Here is a 13,718-nt window from a genome sequence, read left to right on the forward strand (position 1 = left end):
TGCACTGACCAAAGACGTAAGCATGTGATTAATGTAAAACGAAACTAATTGGGAAATTAAGGAGATAATATCCAACTATTTTAAGGAGATAATATCCAACTATTTTCAGATGTTTTATGAAAGAACATAATGAGCCCAATACAAATATGTATTACATATAACTAAATTACCACATCCTACAGTAATTTATGTGGCATAGACACGATAAAGCACGTTGATGGTATTGATTACAGTAAATACCAGGTGTGTTTGATATCCAATCCGATTAATATCATTTATACGAAGCGAACCTTGACCATAATGTAATGTTAAATGAAAGTACAAATGTTTGCAATTATGTGCCGATCGGACACATACCTGCATCACGCATACTTACTGAAGGGTGAACCTCCACCGGCCTGCATGTCTGATTGTTTTGATTTGTATTTTAACGTAGCTTTAACAATTTCTGAGTCATATTGCTATTCTGTTTGTATTGTGCCACTTTATAGTAATGTCTAGCACAGGGGCATCATGCCGAAAGCATGTGGCATCATGTCCCACCCTGTCACATTATCATATTACTAGGCCGACCATTAATTAACACTTGCCTCTTGATGTTGAGCGTCTAGCGAGGGAGCTGCTAGTACCAGTTTTATAAGTCTTTGGCATGACTCGGCCAGGGTTAGAACCTGCGACCTCCCGCATACGAGGCGGACTTACTAACCACTTAGGCTACCGGAGCGGTCGAACCTAGACCGGAGTGCATACCATGCCTTTGTCCACTGACGGTGAAACAGTCTGCCGATTCCACCTTTTGAGGCAGAAGTTGTTAAAATATCAAATGATGATGCAGATATGGTTTCAAGGTATAGATTGGTGGTAGCTAGTATAATAAAAAGCCTGAACTGATTTTCTAATAAAAAGTTTGTTTCAAGGAAAACAGTAAAACAAGGCACGAGTGCGGAAAAGTATGCTAGAGATTGTTACGCATTGTATTGGTTTTTAAACGGTGACAATTCAGAGATAGAATACATATTTTTCAAGACAACATCGTTTAGAGTACCTTCAACACCACTTAGAAGTAATAGTAACAGCGAATCTGCTTCAAAGGAACTAATGATAACCGAGTGGAAAGCGGAACTACGTTATCTTACTGCGAGAGTTAATGGCCTGTAAAACGATCTAGTTAACACAGCAAAACTTATCCAAGTACTTCACGAAAAGATTACCAACTTCAGAACGGAAAATGCCCATGTCAGATTTAACTTTGTAAAATTCAAAGCTGAAGTTGACGCCAAACTTACAGTGCTTGATGTTTTCAAGAAACATGCATCAAGCAGATTTCATGTCCTCAGTGAATTAAATGAAGCTAGCAAAAATGTTATTATTATTTTTAAGGCTGGAAAGGATGGAAACAACTAGTTCAAAACTGTCAAGTAAAGGGTCTCATATCATCAAAGACAAAACATTCTCCACAAAAAGACAAACACCAATGAAGTGGCAAACTCACCAACTAACGAGTTGACAAACCCACCCAAAAGAAACGGCTATCCCGGCAGATGGAACGGGCTCTCAAACATAGATGATTGTTAACGCGACTAACAACTCGCCCGTCCGAATTAGTGAAGTCGAGCATACCTCTCTTAAGTATGCACAGGCTGTTGACGGTGGTTTACAATCACTGCATAAGCCAGGTAATTTCAGTGCGGCGACGATACCGTTTAACACCGATAGAACATCCATTAATAACATATCTGGGGACAGATGTAACCAAATATACGCAACCCGTAAAAGAATAACCAACAGAAAGAACATTATTAGTCAGTCTTACACATATAGATGGTTACCAAACAAAAGACAAATACACTACACTTAATAAAATACCGAGGCATGCGAACAAAACCAACGATAGGCGTGAAACATTCGATATATATGAGAAAAATGTATCACAGACTAATAGCGATGAAAGAGATGATCAGCTATTTATTGGTTCAACACGGCTCAACACTGTTAGATATATTTTGGGAAACATTGATAGCAGATCTTCACTATCGGGAATATTATTGTACCTGGAAAGCAAAGCAAAGGTTACATCCGACAAGAATACGAATGTTTTGCAGAAGGAATGGTAGAATCATCATTGTTAGGATCAACATTCCTGATGAGGAGTCACGAATTGTAGAAAATCCAGATTTTATTTGGCCGAGCGGTGTAACCTGTGAGAAGTGGATGATAAGAAACCAAGCTTCGTTCAAGATATGACAGGAAATGTGTTCAGAGGAACGGTATCACCCGGTTCAGATAGGCACACTAACTATCATGACGAAAATTCAAATTTATACGGCAAAAGATGGAACAGAATAAAAGCCATAATGACGATGATGTTGATGACCATGATTATCACAATGAATATGATGACCGCTGTGACTCTTGACATGCGAAATGAAGATATTGTGATGCTCAAGGTGTTAGTATGTTCTTAGTATGTTGTTAGTACGTTGTTATTACGTTGTTAGTATATTGTTAATATGTTGTTAGTATGTTGTTAGTTTATTGCTCACTCAAATTCAAGCAGGTTGTGACCTTGCCTTTTTTTTGTTTTGTTTCTTATTGTAATGCCTGATAATGGTCTTAATTTAGTTACTTGGAACGTAAGGAGTATAATGTCATCTGCACTCTTTGCATATAATTTCCTCGATCTATTACATACTGCTATAGCAGTCATATGTGAACACAAGTTAACAAGCCATTTAGAAATATTCTTGAATACATTTCACGATAAATATACAAGCTGCACTAAAGTAGATGATAGTGAGTACGATGTTAATACTAAAGGTCGAAAAAACTGTGGTTATAATGTATAAGGCGCATCTTCTGTCAAACAATTAGACTTTTGGTAAGAATCGAATCGGAATAACTGATCTAAACATGGCTTCAAGACTTCTGCTTTTCGTATTTGACACTAATATTCCTGCCGATGACAACCTTTATTTCTAACAAGAATGTATGTACTATCTGGAGTCGTTGTACGATGTGCCTCAGTTGGCGAAGTAATTCTTTTGGGGGAATTTAATGCCAGATACGATGAAATTTCCCAGTCTTGGCGCACACGATGCAGAAGCCAGTAACTAACAAACTTTATTCACAAAGAACAACTGAGTGGCCATAAACAAGACAAAATTGAACGAGGGATTGAGTTACACATCTGAACAAAAACAAATCTTGACTATTTGCTTGTCGGCAAAGGTTTGCTTCAGTATGTAAAGGTTGTGAGATCTTTGCAAATCAGGATACGTGTTTGGGGTCAGATCACCTTGTATTGTAGAGTAACCTCTATGTCCTAATCGCAGTATATTCCTACTCTCCATATATATATTTCCCTTCATGGCACACAGTGTACACAAGAAGGTTTAACTCTTACCAGGTAGAGGGTGACAAAGGAATAAATTAAATTATTATATTCCATGAAATTGTTTCATAGATTTTTACCATTATAAAACATTCTATTATGAATAAGAAGCATACCTAAACCATATATATTTATGAAGAACTCTTTACATGATATTCCATAGTTGCCACTAAATTCGCTCAGTCTCTTTTTAATTTGTTATCGGTTGCATCGGCTGAGTCGGTGCACTGATCTTAGATTTAAGCATATGATTAAACTCAAGCTGAACCTCATTTTCAGACCTATTCAAATAATACGTAGGTCAAAATTACGTGTGAATTTGAGTTCTAATTGTAATCCCATCAAAATTATAATTTTCCAATACTAGGAAACTAAAGTGGTAATTAATCGCATTTTCAGGAAATGAGAAGGAGGTAAATGATGTAGGAAAATTGTTATCGGAAACTTCAGAAAATTTGCATTCGATTGTAATATATATATATATATATATATATATATATATATATATATATATATATATATATATATATATAGAGAGAGAGAGAGAGAGAGAGAGAGAGAGAGAGAGAGAGAGAGAGAGATATGGCACCATATAGCCGCCATTGTGCTGAGGTGCCTTAAGACGATAATACGTACGAACATACTATTATCAATATGTACAGTTTCAAACAAATAATTGTTATAATACTGTAGAAATGAAATGTGTATAGAAAGAGATAATAAATAGTTGACATACTTAAGCAAAGGAATCTTAATGAACAAAGTAAAAATATTAACCAACAGGAAAGAAACACAAAAAAGAAATAAAAAATACACCAACCTCCACTAATTATCTAATTAAATAAGGACTAGTCCCTTCCAGATATTCTATTTATTTAGTAATTTGCCTGCGAATAAGAAGCAGAAGAGGAATAAATATATTTAGTGAGAATCTGATATTGTGCCAAGTGCTAAAAGTGTAATATTACGACACACAAGTACATATAGAATATATGAGCGATCTTTTTATTGTCACTTTCGTCTAGCCACACACACACACACAAACGCGCACACAATATATATATATATATATATATATATATATATATATATATATATATATATATATATATATATATATATATATATATATATATATATATATATATATATATATATATATATAATGAAAAGTGATTTGCATATATAAGAGGGGATTCAAAGTTTTTCTTCACTGAAAAATATGTTGCAATAAAATGTGAAAAGAAAGAAATATTTATGATGCTTTGGAAACAGTGGAAGGCATTATTTTATCAGTAACTAAATAAAGTGCTATAATACAAATGCACGTGCTTTTTTTAGCATGATGTAAATTATAATCTATATGTTTGTAACGTATCATGTCACTCCATGCCTGATCAAGGGATACAATCTGCAAATATCTCTCTCTCTGTCTCTTTCTCTCTCTCTCTCTCTCTCCCTCTCTCTCTCTCTCTCTCTCTCTCTCTCAGTGAAGAAACTTTTTGTAAAGAACTCATTGGTACCAACAGTACAGATACATATTATATTGTATGTAAGTATCGCCTATATTATATCAGTTAAGGAATCAGAAAGGATGATACTGTAGTAGGTGAAATTTCCAAATGGAAGGGTCCTTTATTAGAGTCCTATTAACATTAGTACCATCGTCCTGAAATCCTTCCTTACTTGATATGTTTCATACTTTTCATCACTATTTGATTTAAAACTTAAATCACTTAAAAATTTTGATTTTTCTAAAATTCGTTGGATTACTCATGTACCGACTTAATTATTTTGACATGCCAAAATGGATATATACGGATCTAAAAGCCTCGATATGATAGGAATTTTTTTTTGTTGTGGAACAATAGAGACGTTTATTAGAAGGGGAATTTTATTTAAATAACTACGGTAATTTCCTTTTCCTAACATATATCATTAAATTAATGAAAAGATACGTCTAACAAGGGTTGTTAAAAAAACCAAAATATAAATGAAAATTTTAGCAAGCTCGGATTTGTACCTTATTCACTGCATTAAAGTCCATGCATTTAGTGGCTATTATAAAAAGGATGAGAGAGGAAGTCCTATAATAATATGTGCTGATAAAAAATAAATCAATTAGATGATTTTCTCTTGGTTGTTTTTGTCCTTTTTTGATACGCCTATGAAACGATACCTTGATTATGACGTCAGGTAACCTTAAATTATTGGTCACCATTGGTAGAGAAATCCCCATCCTACCTGTTTGCGACAATGTCAACGGAGAGACAAGTATGTCATTCGTTACGTTTGTGAACTCCGGATACAATTTACTTTAAAAGCCTACGGGTTTTGGATGGCTTCTTTGCATGTTGACTTGGGATGATTTATAGCAGATAACATACAGAGGCTGATGACACACCTGTTTATAAGAAGCTTTCTATATAAGACCCATCTACCACTTGCTGACTTTATCTGACAGTAGACGTCGACCAATTACTACAATATATTTAAAAAGCCACATTTGTGCATTCCGCTTCAGATCTTGAAGAAACCACGATCTTAACCTAATCAGTAGTATTGAAAGAAAATAGTCCTGCCACTTTTTTATACTAAAGTCGTAAAATTGTGTTACTGGACGATAACAAATTTGAAGACTGAAGTAAGGTATCAGGAGTAACTACATTAACTAAGAAGACATTGGAGAGGAAGAAGACTGAATCAGGAAGATTGCTACGTGGAAATCGGCAAAGGACAATTTTTTTTTTTTATATAGAGAGAAGTCGCCCAATAACGGGTTTCTATTAGCATATTAAGTGAAGTTTTTGGATTTCTCGAACCCCATTTCAAATTGTACTTCAGCACACCACTACTTTCATTGCAGCGAATACCCAACAAAAGAGGATAGAAAGGAAAACAAGGAAAAAAGGCATGCAAGTCATGGCAACACTTAGTATCCAGTTCCGTGTAATGATTGTGATTATGACAGTGACATTCATGTCATCAGCTGCCACGGGTAAATATACATTTATATGTCTGCTCTTAAGTTTCATTTCCAGTTTTCTGTCCATCTGCAGTCTTTATGGCTGTATAATATTATTTCGGTGAGAAATGATGTTGGATAAACAGATAAGCAGAATTGCCTCTGGAAATCTTTTTAGCGCATAATTAGTGTCAGCAAGTAATGGTAATAGGTTACGTACTGACATCTACCATTATTCTGATAAATGGATCTTTAAATGCCGTAAAGCCTTAAATAACTTCTGATTGGGTTTTCATACCATTTACTTAGTGTATCAAGATCTACAGTATTTAGAAGAATCATGTTGAATTCGCGGCCGATAACAATTATTTTAGATCTTAATCATATTGGCTCCTCTGATTACCTGCCAGAGGACGTTCATAAGCAAATTACCTGCCAGAGGAGGTTCATAAGCAAATTAACTGCCAGAAGAGGTTCATAAGCTAGACTAAGAACATCCTGTCGATATGACAAGGTAACGACAATTTGATAGCTCACTGACCACTCGTCACCAGCTAGTGGTCTCTATTTTCTCACAAGGATCCTGTTAATCACAATATAACAAATCGGTATTATTTCTTACTAATCTTTTCGCCTTTTGATGTACATATCTCTCTCTCTCTCTCTCTCTCTCGCTCGCACGCTCGCTCTCTTTCTGATTTTGGATTTCGCTTTATTCTCTCTGATTTTGGACTTATGTCTCTCTCCCTGTTTCTGCATCATTTCCTTGTGAAGCTGAAGCTTTCTTAGCTCTTAATTCCGTCTGTTTTTCAAAACTGCTATTCTTTTAATTTCCTTTCTGAAACATATATAAATGTACTAATCCTAACAAAAGTACTTTATAAAAATTAACATCTTTTCCACAAAATATTGGACCAAAGTATTTTTGATTTCTTGGTTCCTTAAAGAAGCAGTCAATTCTGAATACAAAATATCAATATTGAATATGCTGATGTACCAGTAGCCTTGGATGAACTAATGTACCAACAGTATCGATGAAGAACAAGGATATAATCCAGAATGTCTACGAATAAATTGACAGTAGTTCCAAATTTGTTTTATCCTAGTGTCGATAAACACTTTGTAAAATTCCAGTGAATAATTTAGATGAATAAATCCTCTCATAATATAACTGAACATAACTACAGTTGTTGAAATATGAATAAGAATTTAAAATATGAATAAAAATTATGATGTAAACAACTGTATACGCCTCCACTCTTGACCTATGTTATAATAACAAATTTTCTGAAAATACTATGTCATTCGTAAATAAGGTCAGGTGTATTAGCTTGAATTTGAACAAGCTACTGATCAAGATCATGTAGACCATGGGTTTTACTTCAAAGGGTAAAACCAGTCTCCTGAACTCAGATCCTGGTAAACATATTTGCTTATTAGTGATACTTATCTTCTTAAAATATCCTGTATAAATAGACAATAAATATCTATTTAATACGTTGTTTAAAAAATGACCCCTGCAATATATAATCATGGGCGCACACAAAATTAAAAATAAAATACCGATATAAATAACACAACGTTTCCTGAATTTCAATTCCACTTCACTCTTTTCACGATTAAAATTACAAAAAATGTGTCCACCCAAGCCATTAATGTATCTCCATGACTGGTTTCTTCCGAATTTATTCTTCCTTAAGTATTTAAGATTTCAATAAAATTTTATTTGGGTTTTATATTGATGGGACACTGAATGAATTTAATTTTCAGCGTTGTACGACTTCATTTATAACAGTTATAACCCCCACCTCGATTTTCTCTCCTTCTTGCGAGGAATTCGGTTTTGCAGCATAACTCTACCAGGGTTTGTTCGTTTTCAACTGAAGTTCATACGATACTTCTATTTTAAAGGGGGCAAAGTTTGATTTTCAGCGTTTCATATGGTTATTTACAGGCGGTATGAATCCTTACAGCGGGTCCTACTTACTTTGGTTTCTGTGGGACAGCTTTAACATGTGTTGTTACATTGTAACAAATTTGGCATACAGTGATATACTGACCAGAGCTTTAATCCGTTTGATTTTCGTAAAATAGCATGTATAGTAATAAGCAAAAAAATAGCTATTTATTGAATTGTCCACAAAATGATCCCTAAAATATATAATCATTGATTAAACATTAAACACACAATATAGATATATAATTACACAAAGTTTCTTGAGTTTCATTTAATTTATGTATGCAACATTATATCATCTATGTCTTTAACTCAACGTCAAACATTCCAAGATTCCATTTATATAAAGTATTCCCCAACCCCCAATAATGTGTCTCCATGACTTTGGATTTTTTCGCATTTTATTCTTCCCGAGGTTCTTAACATTTCAGTCACATTTTGTTTTGGGGATATCATTATTACTTGGAGGTAAGCTTGTTTTCTTTGATATGACTTGAGGACATTGGTGTTCACCATTGGGAACTCCTGGTTGACATGATGTTTTATTTGTTCTTTACCAAATATTTAGTAAGAAACCTGTGTAGTTTTACAGCTAAGAACGTTCAGGAAATGAATTAGATTAAAATATGACCCTCTACCTGGTGCTATTTTTGTATTGTCTGGCGTTTTTACTTAATAATAGTGGTAAACAAAATTGCTCATTCCTAATCGTATCATCTGACTAAAGGAATCAGTATTTTAGTTGTGTTCAGTTATAATCTGAGAGGATTTATTTACTTCAGTTATTCATTGGAATCACAAAGTATTAGTTAATACTTTCCTACTAAAACACTGTTTTATAAATTATTGTGAATTAATTCACAGACATTATGATTATATCATTGTGATACATCAATGATATCAGCACATCAACAATATTCCAGTTTATTTTGTACATTAGTACATTCTAGATAGGAATTCATTCAGAGCACCACTGGAATTCATTTGGCATACTCTATGCTTTTGGACCTTTGATAGAACGTTTAGGACTGTTTGAGATTTAATTCACAATAAAGCAAGTTCCTTTTAAATTTTCATTTGGGAAATAAATTATTTATTGAATTTGACTAAACTGTTGGTTATGCCTCTCTTCTGCTACGTAATTGAAGACCATATAATCGAAACAGTTAGGTATGTCCCTTGATTGTCTTTTCTCCTAACATGGGTGTCCCAACACAAGATCTTAAGATGTTTAAGACCGTGTCTTAGAACATGTAATCAGAAGGCTCCTTTTGATATGCAGCCGTTCTATAACGCTATTAGCTGTTCTGCTTTCATTTCTTCTGCATTAAAATCATCATCCTTATCATCATCATCATCATCATCGTAGGGGTCTCAGGTGGCCGAATGGTCAAAGACACTTCCTTTACAGATCAGTTACTTCACCTGAATTGGGTCTAGGACCGGTCAATGTCGGCATGTGATAAAACCTGTCCATAGTTTCAATTGGGTCGACGTTTTTATTCGCTGGTTTTTCCTCCACCAAATATACTGGCCAGCATGTGTGGCTTATCGTATGCCTAGAAGTCGTTAAATTCCATAATACTAAGCCTGAATCTTTTTGGCATTATTTTTCTGGTTGTTGTTGTTGTTGTTGCTGCTGTTGTTGTTATTATTATTATTCCATCTTATACAAACCTGCAAATTTTGAGCATTTTTCATTGAAATTAAGAAAGGACGAAATAAAAACCTTACTATTCTTTCATTAACCTGATGTTTTCTATTCTTTCATTAACCTGATATTTTCGATTCTTTCATTAACCTGATATTTTCTATTCTTTCATTAACCAGGATCTAGAACGATTCTTGCAGAATAGTAATGTGTCAAATTCATCAGAATAACACAGTCTAGCGCTGATCACTGTTCTGATTGGAGACCCACTTAAAACGTACGTCTTCAGTTGACGTCATCAACATAACACTTCTGGGAAAAGAATGTCTGTGTTATATATTAGATGCGTAAAATAAAATCATAAAAAAAAACATGAGACAAAGCGTAATGTCCAGTATGGATATCTTACAACAAATTTGAATAATTATTTTACTGTATTTTTAAAAAAATATAAATTAACTACAGTGGAGCGTATTTTCTAGATTCTAAAGGCCTAATAGGGATTAGAAAGGGGTTGTGATCTTTAATGTACTGGAATATATGATGCAGGTCATGGGTAAAAATTCTGTGTGAATGGGCCCAATAGACAAAGCTTCTCGAATCAATTGCCAACAGCCATTATGCCTTTATTAGTGAACTTCACAAACCCGGTTCTCTCCATTCCATGTCATTAATAGGACACGACAAGTGCGACAGAGATTCATTTTGTTTAGGGACCTAGACGATAAAATTAGAAATGGTGTTACTCTGAAGACCTTGATAAATCAATTAGATTAAATGAGATTTACATAATCATGCACGTGTGTGAGTTTTCATAAATTTGCACAACGCAGACGGTTGAATTAAATCGGATGCGAGATAATTAAAAATAGATTGACCAAGACTGATACTCGTGAGGTATTTCACATTGAGATCCGAATTAATTTTACGCATAGTTTCCTACAGTCAATGATATTGTCTTTTTATATGTTGCAGGTTGTAAGGATCGGTATGTCTGGATAGCTGATGGATCCTATTCATGTAAAGGCTTGCTTGATCCGGCAGATAATGTCGGATTGTACCCAAAGAGGGACTATTTTTGCAATACATACAAACTAACGTATTGTTGTCAAACCTGCAAACTGGTAAACGAGGTACTACTACTACTACTACTACTACTGCTACTACTACTACTACTACTACTACTACAATATAATAATAATAATAATAATAATAATAATAATAATAATAATAATAATAATAAGATGATGATGATGATGATGAACTGATTCTGATAAGAACATCATAGAGACAAAGATAGCTTAGATATGTTATATAGAAACTAAAATTTGTTTACATGCATGTCTAATAACAACACGCAAAATATCATGATTTGTATGATTCAAATATCGGTGTCAATACTTCAATTAACAACCAGTTTTTGTCCGTCTGCTTATCCAATTCTGTACAAAAGTATATATTTTTGTAAGTATGTATTTGTGGCTATTGTGGAACGGTTGCTGGCGTAAAAGAACGGAGACAAATAAAACAATGTTGGCTAGTTCTGACAACTTTATTTCCAAGATGGGATATTATCGTTTTGATGCTTTACTATCTGAACATTATGTACATTCTGTTTGATTGCAGGAGCTGAAAAAACAGGGGCTTCAAAAACAGGCGCTACAAACTAAAGAAATCAAAGAGCCACTAGTACCCGAGAGCCAACTTCCAAATGTGATTGTGTAGACCATTTATCTCTCACTAGCGAATCAGAACACGTCTTACAAAATGGGATTTAGCACTCTCTACCAATATTTCCATCCGTTAATGAAATAGAACAGTCTGTAGAATCAAATGTACATTTGCAGAGACTGATTTTTATATGAAGACTAGTGCTCAGTACACCGTTAGAGGAATTGTTTCTCCAGGATTTTTATTGTTAAGATTTTTTTTTCTGTGTCTCGGTGTAAAGAACTTGAAGAAAAAAAAAAACTTTATACATTTTATTCTCACTGCTTTGGAAGAAAGCAATACACGGATATGGGGAGATTTTGTTCAAGACGTTTTAAGCGGTATACTGGAACGGTAGTTAAAAAAGTAGGGTCATAGGCGAAACGTCGTGTCAGCAACACATCACCCACCTTTATTCTCCTCTAACAATCCGTTCACATAGAATAATTTAGTACTGACTGCCAGCTTTATAATAGAGCAGGAATCATTATTCAAAAACATGTGGTTGTGACCTGCCTCTTTTGCAAAATGTTTGTATGGCATACTATATCAATCTTACATTTTGACAAAAGGTCAAGAAACAGCTTGTTCTTCGCGACTTGTTTCGATTTTGGAAAATATATATTAAGGCTCGAGTTCATGACATGTTTCTACTCCACATACACGTAATGGGTCAAGTTCTTTAAATGTTAATTTGAAATCCCGATTCTTAGTGAAATTGTTGTAAATTTTATTTAATTTTCGATAATATTTATTTTATAAAGTTTACTAATCTTTTAGCATTGAACTTTATTGATAGAAGGTATATATGTTTGATATCATCTATTATTTTCTCGTCTGTCTCTTTTGCTTTTTTCTGACTAACTTCTTTTATCGTTGATGCTTTGGGGATTAATCGCAAGCTAAGGCCCGCTAGCTTAGGAAGGTCTTTGCTTAACACGTATATTTAAAAGAAAGGACTTAAGAACTATATATCTAGGAGTTTGAAAACAGTGGAACCAAAACCACATAATCACAGACATTATCTTCCGATGCTTTGCGCATGCTCCATTATGGAACCTAACGAATAAAGAAGATAATACCTTTATCAGAGATTACTTTCATGGTTATGGAAATTATTCATCCTCAAAAATCTCCAAGATTTGTTTTCTTATATGTAATTGAAATAAAATATCAATTAATATTTCTTACAACCATGCGCACAAAATGCAATACGTCACATGTTCATAACGTCACGTGCCCAGACTGCACGCATCTATTCTTGCGGACGGAATGAGACTACTACGGCCTTTCCGCCACATTGATTTCTTTATTAATATGAATTCCTTATTGATAATTTATTCCAGCAAGATTTACACCCGTTTGACAACTCTTTTTATAAAAGAGTAATATCCTTCTTTTTTTAAAAAAACAGATGGTTGTTAAAAGCATTGTTCTTTGCTGTGAATTCTTTTTTTCCTATTTGATTGAACTTTTTATATGGCGATTTAACAGAAATTTACGCAACCACCTGTCGTCAAGGACATTGTCATTCTACTTTTTCCTGCTATTTCGTTAACCAATGAATGTTGATCATCTTCTTTCCACATCGACCCCTGGCATACGTAACAAACCCGAAATATATATGGACGGATACTTGAAATAAAAGGATGCAACCAGGTTGCTCGTTTCATTAACCTGCAGGATATTCGCGAACAGTTATACAAACTTCAGTAGACCACGATACTTAACGCATGTAAATTTCCACAATTTAAACCGTTGACACAGTTTTCTTTTGAATCAAGGCATGTGGACATTAAGGAACACGCCATACTGAAAATCCTTCGTAACTTTGAGATCAGTCCTACAGATCATACCTCGCATGTGAGTCGAGAGTTCCTATTCGGACCACTTTCGCATTTACGACACAGTGATTGACCGAGAGGCTACGACTGGTTGAACATTTTTTCATTCGTTACATCTCGGTTAAACCTGCAGTCAATTGAATCGCAGAAATGGCCAAGATAAACTTAATATATTGGGGTTTCTTTCTGAGGAAAAATAT

The 13,718-nt window shown here is 34.2% G+C and overlaps 1 protein-coding gene across 1 annotated transcript; it reads left to right on the top strand.

The window, feature by feature from the left end:
* The first annotated feature begins 5,782 nt into the window (after positions 1 to 5,782).
* On the top strand, positions 5,783 to 12,761 carry LOC149780063 (uncharacterized). Its single transcript, XM_089936820.1, has 3 exons — positions 5,783 to 6,389; positions 10,940 to 11,097; positions 11,591 to 12,761. The coding sequence occupies exons 1-3, from the start codon at positions 6,305 to 6,307 to the stop codon at positions 11,687 to 11,689; spliced, it is 342 nt and encodes a 113-aa protein (XP_089792946.1). The 5' UTR covers positions 5,783 to 6,304; the 3' UTR covers positions 11,690 to 12,761.
* The last annotated feature ends 957 nt before the right edge of the window (positions 12,762 to 13,718 follow it).

This window comes from Sinohyriopsis cumingii, chromosome 16 (genome assembly GCF_028554795.1).
Source record: "Sinohyriopsis cumingii isolate HCF-2022 chromosome 16, ASM2855479v2, whole genome shotgun sequence".
NCBI lineage: Eukaryota > Metazoa > Mollusca > Bivalvia > Unionida > Unionidae > Sinohyriopsis > Sinohyriopsis cumingii.

Coding starts and splice junctions, on each gene's coding strand:
- LOC149780063 (XM_089936820.1), top strand. CDS start 6,305: ATGCAAGTCATGGCAACACTTAGTATCCAGTTCCGTGTAATGATTGTG. Junction 6,390..10,939: donor CATGTCATCAGCTGCCACGG/GTAAATATACAT, acceptor TATATGTTGCAG/GTTGTAAGGATCGGTATGTC. Junction 11,098..11,590: donor CCTGCAAACTGGTAAACGAG/GTACTACTACTA, acceptor GTTTGATTGCAG/GAGCTGAAAAAACAGGGGCT.